The 15,786-nt window shown below is 32.3% G+C and overlaps 1 protein-coding gene across 1 annotated transcript in view; it reads right to left on the bottom strand.

Annotated features, from left to right (window-relative positions):
* LOC127851733 (uncharacterized) overlaps positions 1 to 14,260 on the bottom strand; it is a 49,846-nt gene extending 35,586 nt beyond the window's left edge. The window contains exon 1 of the mRNA XM_052385594.1: positions 14,065 to 14,260. Coding sequence (XP_052241554.1) covers positions 14,065 to 14,143 — 79 coding nt within the window. The 5' untranslated portion in view covers positions 14,144 to 14,260. The remainder of the gene's footprint in view (positions 1 to 14,064) is intronic.
* Between the last annotated feature and the right edge of the window lie 1,526 nt (positions 14,261 to 15,786).

Here is a 15,786-nt window from a genome sequence, read left to right as displayed (position 1 = left end):
CAGTTGTAACTCTGTTGTTCTGGTATCTTTCCTACCATTGAGTAATTAAATGGTAATAAAATTGAATGCGTTTTAATTCCCTTTTATTATTGTTTAAATGAGTTACAATGCTATGAGGTGATATTTTATTTACACTTAAATGTATCATGGATATTGCTGGGCCAAGTGTGAGGTTGAGCGCTCTAAAACCGGTTTAAACCCCCAATGCTTTGCATTGACCGTTCCAAGGCGGTGATCCCAGTTTTATTCTTATATGTGTTTATGGTGTTTTGTACTGTGCTGTTTTGTGCTGTTTTGTACTGTTTGGGCAATCGGTCACTTGTCTTAAATAAAGGACCAACTAATTGTTTATATTAAGAATTCAATACGGCTCCAGCAGCTGGAGTTTCACTTCTTTATACTGATTAAATTAATCATAAAAGCAATAAAAAATCATTTTGCATACATTTATTTTTGGAATGAAACTTTTCACATGAAATATATTAATATATTTAAAGTCACGAGTTATTCGATGACGATTATTTTAAACATGTTTCGCCTAAGAACATCTACCTAATTGGTACGATAAGAATCATAAGACAAAAAGAAACATGAAAAGCGGACAAGAATAATAAAGCTTATTGGCAACGACTTATCGGTTTCGGTCATCGGACAAGAACAGTTCTCCAATTACCCTGATTATAACAGTGCTTCAATTGTATTTACAAAGCCAAGGTCTACTGCCAAGAATGTAAACATTTAAACTTATATATGCCACGTTGTCATTTCTTATGAACACTTTTAGAAAATCGTGTTAATACTTGCCGAAGGAATAAACATAATATGCTAAACCAGGAACTTATGTCAATGTGACTTGTGGTCCTCATTTAATGTTTATGCACTGTTTCACCTCGTGTTCATATTATAATTGGATATACATAGATTGTTATACTCAAATACAAATCTATAACGGACCGGACTCACAACTAAATGTTGATATTTGGGAATAAAACGCAAATGAAAAACTTGGACGTGTTGGGGTTTACTACAATACTTTATTGCAATTAAATAATGTTTGTTTGTGTTCAAAATAGTAAAGATGCAGATCAGGGGTCTGATCACAACACCATAGAGTCAAACATTATTAACGTATACGTTTTACGGGTACTGCCCGGTTATATTGTGTAGACAGTTTATACCATATGTAAAATCATGTTTTATATTTTATCATTGAAATGTCAGTTATACGTAAGTTGCTGTAAACAATCGCACGTGTTGTATGTTTAATTCTGTTCATATAATTTCTGATTCAAGAACAGAAAGGTTAACAGGTGAACACATCATCTTATTTATCTAATATATCTATTGGAATGCATTTGCATACCATACATGTTTCATTTTTACTGAAATGTCATTCTAGGTACACGTTGGATCGCTGCTTTAAACGGTTGACATGCATTTATTTCTGGTATAAATTACTGGGACTGTGTAGAGTGTAGTGGAATGTATTTAATGCTTCATGTAGTTTGGTATATTCCATTAGTCCCATGTGACAAACCCGCCATGTTAGCAAGAATACCAGCAACTACATTCATCGTTTGCCTCACCCTTACTTAAAATTAAGTCAAAATATGTTCCCAGTGCCCATGAATTCCGATCGGAATGTTTTACGTAAAATGGTGTTTTAATAAGTCTGCTGCATTTGAAAAACAACTTCTCATGACAACATATTGCTTCCTTAATATTAAAGTGATATTATGGGCATCTAACAGTTTATAGGTTTCTATCGCAACCTTTGTTCATTTTTGGTGTTTTCACTTCATATACACTTATATTTGTTAATGCAGCATCAACATACTAAAACAATATCCAGGAAAGAGAAAAATAATGCATTTGAATATCAACCGTACTTTCGTTTGACAACTGATCATGCATGTACAATGTGATACTAAATTTAGTTTTAGTGCAGATTTGTTCATACGACACAAAGACACAATTTTGTTTCACGGATCATTTCGGCTTACAGGACTCATCAGTCATGTTAAATATCGAATATAAATATATTTTTATAAACAACTAGTAGCAAGATGAGTTCCAGATAATTGGTCAGGAACCACATTTTAACTAATTCGTTTGACCTGTTAATCCTTTTTATCTCAATTCAACAGTGACAAATGCCCATAATATCACTTTAAGTCAATTGAAATATTCATCACACGACTGTTCGCATTTAATTTCTACGGCACCTCCCGTTGCACTCATATGCAATTTTAAATGGATTTGGTAATACGGAGTACAGATTGCATTGCACTTTCAAATGATCTGAACTATCCACAAATAATGGCTTTTGTCCTTAAACACATTCCTTGAATGATAAATCTTTAAATATTTAATGCATCGTTTGTTGCATCAACGACTCGGAGCAATTGTTGTTTATTGTGCCATTGATCGAATGAGTAAGTTTACCCTATTTCAAATACATTTAAGGCTCGTCTGGCTCGATTACGCTTGAGACCACTTTAACAGGATCCTTTGGGGATTCTTTGTACTGTGAAAACCTATTATGTTCCATCTGTCATCTACATATGCCCATACATGCCTTTAGCAGTCATACACTCGTCAGCAGCTGTAATACTTAAACGAATACGAGGGTCATCTGCTGGCTGAAAGATGGAAACTATTCTTCAATCGTATTCTTAAATCAATATCTCTCCATGCAACAGCCGTTTCGTTAATGAAATTTTGAAAACAAAACACGACAGGCGCCTATACTTTAGAATGCTTATATATGCGATCGTTTGGCATTTGCTATGAAAGACAATGCAAACTGTAGTAAAAATTAATTAATAACCATGTAACACATATTATTCTTATATTGTTTGACGTTGAAAAAAAACCCAGAGCTTAAGATATGTTTTATGCAATCGCTTAAACATGATCGAGCCATTATCATAAGGTATGCCAGTGTATTTGTTACACTATGTTTTGAATATAATCTATATAACTCATGGAAAAACTTTATTATATAATATAATTTTAAAGTTCGACTTTTTACTTCACAAATAAAACTTCAGAATTTAAAATTGATGTTTATTAATCGAAGTATGATAAACATTTTACAAGCATCACGTTGGAAAGAAAACCGAAACTTTTAACGCACCATCGTGTGATATTAATTGGAAATTCCTCAAGAAATGGTATGCATTCACGAGAACACAACAACATACAGAATACTGAGGGAACGTTTACATGTTTCTTTAAACGGGAAAACGCATAAAATTTTGTAATAAAGTACCATCCTCCATCATTTCGTTTATATAACACGAGTGTATATACCATTTTCGTTAACACATACAAGTACACGCTTGGCATTGAAACACACATAGGTTAATGTTGTATATTATGAATTAATTTTCTTTGTAAATGAATGGGTGCACTTCAAACAGTTTATCAACAGCGTACGTTGCTTGCATATTCGATAACTCTGGTGACAAAATGCAATTTTAAGTTATTGAATACGCATCAACCACTGTTCTACATTGTATAATGTATCTGTTCTTAAAAAATATCCCTATTTTATAGCATAACTTTATTTCAACAAGCAATTACTTAAGCGATCATTAAAGACTTAAAGACGGCTTACTTATTTTGTATTCGTGAACTTGTTTTAACATCGATTGATTGAAAGAGATAGTTTAATTATAGCTGTAAACTCTGAATTCTCACACAAAAAGGACTTCTTCCTCTGCAACCAGCGAATCATTTCATGGACAAACCTAAGACTGGCGAGTGGAGCTCGAGACAAAAATAAATTGAACATTCTCTGCAAAATACAAGAAAAAAGCAACCCCACTAAATCGTGTCCGTTATTAAGCAAGTGTTCCTGAATAACACAATTGATTTATTGCGTTCATCTTTTAGTTCCCTATTTTACAGACAAGTACGGAAGTCTTCGTACGTAAATGGTCATGTACGCCCTTGTAAATGAAAACAAAATCAAAGGGTGAATTTAAGCACTGTTTTTACGCACTACAAAATTCCTATATTATACCTCAGTGGCATCCCGTCGAGGTCACGGTACAGAGACGCATATCATAAGTGACCAAAAGGAAAACGTGAAGTAAATAATATTGATAATTAAGCTGATAGAAGCGATTACGAAATCGTGAGCTGTTTGAATCCCCTTAGAATTCCTCCAAGACATTCTTCAAGTTGGGCTTTTACACAAGCTCTGCAACAAAAATGATTTATTAAATGCAACTTTGGATATATCGTCCCATGTCATCAGTCAGTTTTCATCACAACTTGCAAAATCGTGTAACAATTTAAAGGCAAAATAATGTCCATGTTTGCGGTATAAAACGTGATTAAAAATAAACAAAATAAGGATAAAACAATCTCACTGCATTTACTTTTACACCCATACGGGCATAAAAAGTGATTCACTTCATATAAAAAAGTTTATAAAAAACTTATTAAGCCATAAGTCTATCGGTGACATTTGTAGATATATTAACTAATTAGTGACGATATATTGTTCGCATATCCATTGTTATATCCAAATGTAATAATATAGGCATTGACACAATATCATTTATAAAATGTTCAACAATAACTCAACTAAGTTTAACTGTTATAATAAAACCATTTTTTTCGTTTGGAAGGTTTCATTAAGAATATGTCACGGCCTTTTTATATTTTTCCCAACATAGGTGTTGTGTATAAGATGATCGACGAAAACGACGGAATACCACCTGCCATGCTAATATTTAGTCACATGTTGTGAAAACGGAAAAATTAAACGTGGAGTTGGTTTGTTGAGTTCTAGTTCATACAGCATTTATATTCCACACATGTGCTGACGACACTTATGCAGCCAAACACGCGAATTACTTTTCCTTTCAACTTTGAAATGCGTGACTAATGTGAAATGAATAGTAATGTTTCACAAACCTATCCAACCCAACCAGGTGGAACATGTGCTATTCAATATATGGAGCAGTTGTTTCCTCAACAGAATTACAAGAACTACATGATCTGTTTTGCGCCTCTCCGTTCAGGTTTGAACATGTGTACGCCTAATTCAAACCATACACTGTTGCGGCGATTGCTTTTCGAATCGCAAGTGGGCATGCTTGTACGTCAACGAAAAAGCACAGCCTCATTCCTAATATAACATCGCATTACACTCGTCGAATTGATCAATTGTGCTAAAGCAAGATCTGTACCAGTGGGTATTAGTTTTGGTTCGGCCAACTAAAACTAAAGATTCAAATTCAGTAACTTATTTATTTTATGCTTTAAAAATGATCGTCTTTAAATTAAGATCCTGTAGATGTGTTTGTTCTTAACATGAGTGTTAGCACATGTTTTCAGAAATAATATAAACAAATAAAGAATATGTATTGTTCCTTACTCCTAATTAAGGCATTGGTTAATTGAAGAAAGCCACTATGGGCCTTTGAGTATGACGCCAAATGTCATAACTTTAAAAACATGTTAAGACCAGCAAATACTTTATAATATTACAAATTGATAAAAGAGAAATCCAAACTTGTCAATCTTACAACTAATTTTAATTTGATACATTTTCGTCCATATCCAAACATATTAATAAGGGACGCTTTATGACAACAACATACGTCAGCCATTCATAATTGATAAAAAGGTTAAATTTTATCATGGTTTCACGTGTCTTAATTAGTTTGTGTTGTTCCATGTTTTCTGATAAAGAAGCAACTTGTAAGGGCGCAAACAACACTTATATTTATATTAAATAACATATGATAGTACCATTTTCAATATTTTTAATTTTTAATGATTACAGCATACAATACAAATCTTTTAATAATGTACGTATTGGAATGAAATTATCTAATTCATGTAAAACGCGCAACTCCACCAATTTCTGACACACTTTATATTTGTATAAATTACGTGAACAAAATAAGATTTATTTTATTTATTTACCTTTTTCGACAAAAAAGTACTTTAATATACAGCATTGTTTGGCCTTATTACATGATGCCCTTCCTACAAAATAGTTATACCGCATCGGCATTTTTATGTTCGTTATGCGTGCCATTGGGTAATAAGGAGCGAGAAAGACGGAAATAAATTACGAGAATGATATTGCAACAATTAGGAACTTACAAACGTAACCAACAGTTCCTGAACTAAGCTGATCATGTGCGGGAGAGTCGAACGTAATGTGCTGCATGCATTCCTTATATTTGTTTGTAAGAGATAAACAGAGTTGAAACAATGTGTCCAAATAGTTAAGTTATATTTTCAAACTGAACAATGTAAATATTTTAAGAGATATATATTAACATGTTTAAGATACACAGAGTGAACTAATTAATAAATAAGTTCCTAAGTTTTTTAAAAGAACGGTTTCATGTTTTAAAAACAAAGACATGCACACGCTTCATTTGACAAGTATCGTTCATAAATACAGAAAAATAATACATGCAACACCAACGTCATACCTATGGTTTAATAATTAGAACAACAAACACCACATTTCTTTTGTACGATGAGATATTGTAAACAAAAATATCTGTTTTAACTCTTATGTGCACTCGATTGCAGGCCTAGGCAGCGTACAGTGCTACATACAGATAATCTGTAGTCCGTTCACCAATACAATTAGGAGTACAAAGCGCGTTTTTGCATTATATAATAGATGTGTACAGTTTATAATCTATCAAAATCATGAACATATACCTGTCCATGTATGACTAAATGAAATAAAGAAAAACATACACACATTCAAAACGAGCCACTTGAATATTCAAAACAAAAAATATAATACCGAAATATTCGATTATTGTATTGTTTTATTTAATGTTTTTTCTTGACGTTTGTTGGAATGATTGCTACAGGTAACTTTCTTTAATTTATGAACATGTTGAAGAACTATAGACGTAAAACAAATAACGCTTAAACACACATTTTCGCATTTGGTTTTATAGTATGCTCAGCAGCTGTCCGGTCATATTTATTACTACGTTCAAGAGAGTTTTAAAGAGCGCAATACACAATACATTTTACATAACATTAGATAAAAGAAATACTCAAGAAATAATTTGCAATTGTAAATTTTACGTGCGATGCGTATCCATTTTATATGCATATCAATACATAAAAAGTGCATTATATATGTTAATGCTCCAATCAACAGAATTTGAATAAGAACATCTGAACATCAGCATAGAAACATGTACAATACAGATAATCATTACATTCAAAATACGAACACGCATAATGCAAAATGTTGTAAGGGTACTTATTAGTTTCCTATGGTCTCTGTTGGCCAGTACGTGTTCACTGTCATTTACGAGCTATTAAAGATTGAATCAATGACACTACAGATACGTTATCTGGAGATAAATTCTTGTTTACACCAAACATCCTTTTTAGCATATTTTCCAAGAAAAAAAAAGAAACATGCAGGGCCATTTAATTGCTGTTTAAATTTATCACAAAAACAATACAAATTCACATTGCATATATTTATTTTTGGAATGTAACTTTGCCCAATAAAAATATTAAAATATTTAAAGTCACAAGTTATTCGAACGCAATTATTTTAAGCATGTTTCGCAAAAGAACATCAACCTAATTGGTACTATAAGAATCATAAGACAAAAAGAAACATGAAAAGCGGACACGAATAATAAAGTTAATTGATAACGACTTATCGGTTTCGGTCATCGGACAAGAACAGTTCACCAATTAATAGAATATAAAAGTGCTTCAATTGTATTAACAAAGCCAAGGCCTACTTCCAAGAATGTTTACATTTAATTTATCTATGCCACGTTGCCATATCTTATAAACACTTTGAGAAAATCGTGTAAATACTTGCCAAAGGAATAAACATAATTTTCTAAACCAGGAACTTATGGCAATGTGACTTTTGATTCTCATTTAATGTTTATGCACTGTTTCTCCTCGTGTTCATATTACAATTGGCTTTACATATATTTTTATACTCAAATACAAATCAAATACGGACCGGACTCACAATTAAATGTTGATATTTGAGAATAAAACGCAAATGAAAAACTTGGACGTATTGGTTTTTACTGCAATACTTCATTGCAATTAAATAAATTTTTGTGTGTGTCCAAAATCGTTCAGTTGCAGATAGGGGGTCTAATCACAACACGATGGAGTCAAACATTATTAACGTATACGTTTTTATGTGTAGACAGTTTATACCATATGTATAATCATGTTTTATATTTCTTCATTTAAATGTCAATTATACGTTTTTACTATAATACTTCATTGCAATAAAATAATGTTTGTTTGTGTCCAAAATCGTTCAGTTGCAGATAGGGGGTCTGATCATAACACCATGGAATCAAACATTATTAACGTATACGTTTTATATGTAGACAGTTTATACCATATGTAAACTCATGTTTTATATTTAATCATTTAAATGTCAATTATACGTAAGTTTCTGTATACAATCGCACGTGACGTTGAATGTTTAATTCTTTTCATATAATTTCTGATTCAAGAACGCACAGGGAAACAGGTGAACACGTCATCTTATATATCTACGGATATTTAATGAAACTATTGCTATGGACTGAGGGCTGTAAATCTACATAATAGAACGAAAAGTCCCGGGATACATACCAAAGTTTTCCATGTGTTTCGTTTAGTAATAACATTTGAGTTCACAAGAAATATCCTGACCGTTGTAAATCTATTAAAGACTATTTTTTGAAACATGAATAGTTTGTCAAACAAGTAAGTATATTTGTCTCTACGGCAGCTCAACACGCTAAGTGTGTTAAATGATGGAACAACAAAAAAGTGCGTAGCGTTATATATGCCTATGCACATAAGTCCACGCACACTTAAGTGTGTTCATTACAAAGACTTGTTATTGCAGGATTTTTTGTAATCGACCCTTAAAAAATCATTTCGGATGATATATACAATCTGACATTAACAGTTCATAAAGTAGTTAATGTAAGCCGATATAAGAACTAGTTATGAACATGCCCAGTATTAGTAACTAACAAAATTGAGTGCAATACATGTTATGAATCTTTTAATATCAGATACTGAGATGTTACTTTCTTGGAAAATAGTTTGTAATTAATCATTCTTCAATTTGTGGTTTTACTAACCGAAGTCTTTTCTTCGAAACTTACGCATCGGATTTCTATGGACTAAATGCATGCAATAGTGGCATAAAATAGGGGGCAGCCCGAAACAAATAACTTGAACGATATTAATGTTTTAATAAAGTGAGAACTACCGTTCCTCACAAACAATTTCTAATTAACAATGCGGAGTAAAATAACATAATGGATTACTAAGATCAATGCAAATTGTTTGAAAAAAAAGACCAACAGAAAAAAAACAGATATATATTTTCTTCTAGTTCGTTTAAAGGAGTACACAAAGTTGTTAACACTTACTTTACCGACTTTCATTATACATATTGATACATGAACTTGACTTGAAGAATAAAATAAATTGCGTTGCACTTGCGTATATTTCTGTCATTGAATATCCTTATTTAACTGGGTTATAACTTGTATATTGCAAGAAAATGTTGCCAAATAAAGTTTGGCAAACCTTACTGCATTTTCATTTGAATATTGGTAAAACACCTTTATATCTTGTCGTATTAATGTTCTCAAATTGAAAATCACAAAGTTCTAAATATTGAACTGTATACATCATATTTCTTACCTTTTTACAGGTGGTGAAGTTTATCATCCACTTATTGTTTAGATAATATTTACTACGTAAAACAACCTTTTCCTCGCACAAGAATCTCCTGAAATTAGGACAATTTAGAATATTCGTGTTTTAAAGAAAATAAGACACACATATACATTTTTGAACTAACGTTTCGTAGGATCAGTACTGCATACCTACTTACTGTGCCAGCAATTATAAAAAGTAATAACTCGGATACACTTTCAAATATTAATATTATTTGTTATTCCTAATTTCAACACTATTATAAATCTGAATTGTTGTTTTTGCCATGTATAAATACTTGCACAGAACCATTAATACTACTATGGTATTATATTTCTTGCAAATATACATGTACAAACGATGTTTCTGCAGCTGACCGTGTTTGAGTGTTGAACGAACAAACGAGCTATAATTTACAAAAAGACAATACAACAAATCGAGAGAATCGTGACTTGAACCTGAATAAATCGTGTGAATTTATGATACTAGAGCCCATGCAAAAAGTGTCCATTACAAAACCATTTAGTTCAAGTGTACAACATTTTTTAACTTAGTTATTATGTTGTAAATTGTGAAATTAATGTCATCTTCATAAAAAAAATCTAAAGATGAATAAATATGATAATTTGATGACTAATAATGCGTGTTTGTAATTGTGATATAATACGTCTGTCTAATAGATACGTATGCGCATAATTTTCAATGACTTTTCAATGCAATTAATTAATTTTTTTACCAATTTTACATATTACACATAATATAGTTACCCAGAACAATTAATGTTATGTCAATTATATTTATTGACAGAACACGAATATTAAGTTCCATTTGAAATACAAAAGTATCGTAGTTATTTGCGTACACAAATTGTACCACGTCTGCTTAATGCACGGTTTCCTGTACAATTGTGCGATGCAGTTTGAAATTCCAAAAACAAAAACTGAGCTGTGTGTTTTTTTAGGAGAATATGGTTAAAAATATTAATAATTGTAAATCTTCGTTAAACATGTGACACCAGCGGCGTGGTTGAAACTCGATTGGCATGACTAAAGACAACTATAATACCATGTTACACACCACAGATGACAACCTGACCGACACAATTTGAACAACTTTGAATGAATGAGGGTCACCCAAAGATTATTGGATAATTGTTTGAAAGTTGATTTTTAACTCGGCACAACTAGTTAAGGGGTTGTGTCGTTATAATTATTTATTTTTGCAATTCGAAAAACCCACAACAGACGAGCAACGACGCAAAGCGGACAAGCACTAGCTCTGTAGATTGCACATGTAAGCTTACAATTTGCTCGCAGCGCGATAATCCATGGTCACTGGTATCAAATTTAACGAAAAGAAGAAATAGTTCTGCCTTAAGTTGCAGATTTGATATTGATTTGATCGCCAAATGATATTATCAGAAAATGTAAAGTTTTCAATTGGTATTAAATCTAATAGAATGACCTGACGTTATCAGATTAATATCGTCGACGGCAATTCCGTCAAATAAAAAACAACCTGCAAATTGAAGAGTAATCGAATGTATCCGTATCAACCAGTGATATAAATATCAGGGTTAATTAACAATGAGATTTCCTCTAACATGGACAGGATTTTGCTTACGTTCTAACACAGTTGAATGTGTAATTGTAATAATGAGAAGTGTTGTTTTTGAGCAAGTTTGTAACTGAGCAAGTTTTGCAAGTCAATATGCGCTTAGCTACGCTAAGAACGATATCAACTGCCTGTTGCACTACATGCAGTAAAATTATGCAGACGACGAATGCTAGGAGCGTCTGCTATACTACGCTAGGAACGATAACCACCGCATCTGCCTGTTTATAGTTCACTACTAGTACACTGCAGTGTGTGTATATGATAAATAGTGTTAAACAGCTTGTAAGACGACTTTGGCCAGTCTAGAGTTTATCATTTAAATCTGTACTTATTGGTTGCTTTCAGGGAAAACGGGGCTTATTGCATGTCAAATAAGATTAGCCTGTGTACACTGATTAGCCTGTGCAATGTGCACAAGCTAATCAAGGACGACACCTTCTAATTTTATGGTGTTTTTTGTTTAAAGACAGTCTCTAGTACTGGGATGACAATAAGTGTATATGCATTAAGCCCTGTTTTCCCAAAATGAAGCTTAAATTATCTTTTTTATGTTTTATTAATGATTTAAAAAAACACATCTAGACCTGTGCTTAAAGACACATTCGTTATAAATGTGAATGTTTTGTTTTTCAAACTTGCGATATAAAAAGCTATAAAATACTTTTGAAAACTCAGTCGCGTAATATTATACAACAGCGAACAACTTCAGTGCCTTCAGCGCTTTGATTACAAGAGTTGTTTTAACTTGGCTGTTGGAATGCATTAGCACACCATACATGCTTCATGTTTTACTGAAATGTCATATTAGTTACAAGTTGGATCGCTGCTTTTATCGCTTGACATGCATTTATTTCTGGTACAAATTACTGGTATTATGTAGAGTGTAGTGGAATGTATTAAATGCTTCATGTAGTTTGGTATATCCCATAAGTCTCATGGGACTTAACCCCCATGTAAGCCAGAATACCAACAACTACAAAACACTATAACGATATACACCCGGGATAATTTTAGACACATTCTAGCAATATTTCTGCTTATATTTATTCTGATCCAAAACATGCATCAATCGTCGTCATATAATCTACACAGGAATTCAAGTATATTTTTCTGAATAACTCGAGCATATGCTTAAGTGATAAAGTGTTGCTTACGTTAAAGCAAACTTTCTTTGTACGAAAATAGTGTTGTTATTAATTCGTTTGGGTCATTTATTGACTAAGATTTTCTGTTTCTGTCCGAAAAGTGTCAGTTCATTATTTTAGATTAACGTCAAGTTAATTTGATTTGTTACCATTATATTGTATACACATGAAATAGCGGTCAATATTTAACACCAATGACTTGCGTTCAAAAAGTCGTTGTTCTCACGGCTTTTTATGTTTATTATACGTAGGAACTCATAAGAAGAACGGCTCATTAAACCACCAAACATCCTGACAGATGGTGCCTTTTTCTGAGGCCGGATTTATCTATCAATTAATCCTAGACCATTGCCTAAATATTCAGTCGTGAAATAAACATTGTAGTCTTACACGCATTATATTCGGCATTTTCCGTCATGTTTATTGCATTTAATTACTTCTGTCAACATTCAAACATTTAAATTTAGATTTTTTTTCTTAAATTATGGCAATCAAATGTCCCCACTTGAAATTCAATACTCACATTAGTCTGCAAACTATTCGAAAATTGATTTTCGTTGGCTAAGTATAACGGATAAAAAATGTGTTAACGGAATAATTAAAAGTAATGAATGGTTCCCTCTGCTATTTTGCATTGATGGTGGTAAAATAAAACGCATTTAAATAGCGAATCCAAGTTAAATATGCATTAAAACCCGATAAAAGTGTCACACTCTCCCACAAATCACAACTCTTGATCGCTGACATGTCATTATCAATCGATTGCATTCAGATCATTCCCTTACATATCTGCCTGAACATTCCGCCTTATGTATTTGCGTTGCTAATTTGCTTACACGAGCAATAGTTTCGAGTCAAAATAAACGAACAGATACCAATAAATAACATGGTATTTTAAGTCCTTTCCCGCACATTAGACTTAATAGTAAAACATATTACCGAATGTTTCCAAACAATGCAAATATTATTCCATATTTCCATTACATGAAATTGATCAATTCAGAATAAGAATATGAAAGTAATACACGTATTTAATGTAAGATGTTAATGAGTATCCCATTTTACTACCTTTTTTCAGCAGTAATATTAAACATAGAACACCTTTAATACTGCAACTTATCTCGAAATAAATTTGCGTGTTAGTTACCTATTACAAAAATGAATATTTTTGTCTTATAATAAGGAATAAATGATGGTATATAAGTGGAATCGCTCTAAAAAATAATCAGCTAATATCAATGAAAAATCCGCGTAGAAATCTAAATATTTTCTTTGAGAAACTGCCGTAGAATTATTTTATTTCACCGATTAAACACAGTAATATTTAGTCAGTACAAACGCAAAATGAAATTATTTATAATTTACAGAATAAAGTTCAACTGAAAATCACCTATTAGTATCACATGAAAACGCGTTTTACTGCCGGGTGAAAATAATGTTTAGGAACAATTTTAATCTGTGTTTGATATTCATTTACAAGCTTACAAGCTATGCACAGTAGATTTAAACAAAATCACAAATAGACGCATTTTAAATCGTACATGTTACTGATTATTAATATCTAAGTAACTATACGCACCTGATTGCACGTTTCCTAATGTGAAAAGGAACAGCAGCACGCTGTTCATGACCCTGTTCCTAACGCAAAAATATCCCATCTTATATGTTCGAAAAATAAAATAAAATTCACAATACACTCGTGTTGGGTAATCCAAGAATGAACTGACTAAAATACAACTCAGTGTTTGGTATACTGCTGTGTCTTAATGTACGTGAAATCACTTTACCAATACCCTATATATCCAACTAAATATGTGTTTATATAGCAGCTCTGCTGAATATAGTTTCACTCAAACAGCACTCCATAACATTAAAACGACCGTTATTAACATGTGAGAATCCGAAATGAACCGCTTATTATCATGAATTCAAAATTTCACAATATAGTCCTCTTAATGGCTCAATGCTCACAACAAAAACATTCTTCCGTGAGGATTTGCATTATCTATTTAGTCGCTCATTCTTACAAGCAGTGCAATTCTTATTTAAGACTCCCTTGTGGTTAAATGCGCTCTGTTTAACCAATTGAACAATTGCACGGTATGCTATGTTATAATAACAATATATCAGTGATTCATTTTACATATCGTTTAATTGTTTAGCCGTAGACTCTTATCAATGAACCGCTTTTCTTTTGATGGGAAACCAGTTAATAATATAATCTGGTTGGTAATAATATTTCATTGTGTTATAAGATTCGTATACTATTACAAGTATTTGCATATATAAACGCCATGGTAAGGGCGTTCGGATACAGTATTCTAGATGTATGAAAAAGCAAAATTGCTGAGTTTGTTATGTATTTATTTAAAACGTGGTCTGAATTCACAATACTAATCGCTGTTAATTTATCCGTTGCTTCACTTAAAATTAAGTCAAACATATGTTCCCCGTGCCCATGAGTTCCCAACAGTATTTTTTTTACATACAATGACGTTTTGTTTTTGTGCTTTATTTGGAAAACAAATTCTCATCACAAAATATTGCTACCTTAAGTTGATTGCAATATCCATTACATGGCTATTCACCATTTAATTTCTATGGCACCTCCTTTTAGCATGTATAAATGGATTCGGTAATTCGAAGTAAAGATTGCATTGCACATTAAAATAATTTGAAATACCTACAAGTAATGGCGTTTGCCCTTAAATATATTCTTCGTATTAGAACATAAACTACTAGTTTCAATATTCAATTATTAAATGCACCGTTTGTTACCTCATCGACGCGGAGCAATTGTTGTTTAATGTGCCATTGATCGATAGAGTTGCGTCTCAAGTTTACCCTATTTTTTTAAAACACATCAGGCTCGCCTGGCTCGATAACGCTTAAGACCCATTTTACAGGATCCTTTGGGGACTCTTTGTACTGTGAAAACCTATTACCGGATATGTTCCTTTTGTCATCTACATATGCCCATACATGCTATTTGTAGTCGTACACTCGTAAAAAGCTGTAATACTTAGGCGAATGCGAGGGTCATCTGCTGGCTGAAAGATGAAAACTGTTGTTCAATCGTATTTTTAAATCAATATCTTTCCATGCAACAGCCGTTTCGTTCATGAAATTTTGAAAACAACGCACGACAGGGGCCTGTGCTTTAGAATGCTTAGATATGCGATCGTTTGGCATTACCTATGAAAGATAATGCAAATTGTTGTAAAAATTAATGAATAACCATGTAACAAAATTATTCTTATATTGTTAGACGTTAAAAAAAGAGCTTATGTTATGTTTTATG

The sequence above is a fragment of the Dreissena polymorpha genome, chromosome 11 (assembly GCF_020536995.1).
Source record: "Dreissena polymorpha isolate Duluth1 chromosome 11, UMN_Dpol_1.0, whole genome shotgun sequence".
NCBI lineage: Eukaryota > Metazoa > Mollusca > Bivalvia > Myida > Dreissenidae > Dreissena > Dreissena polymorpha.
This window is presented reverse-complemented; position numbering and strand designations above follow the sequence as displayed.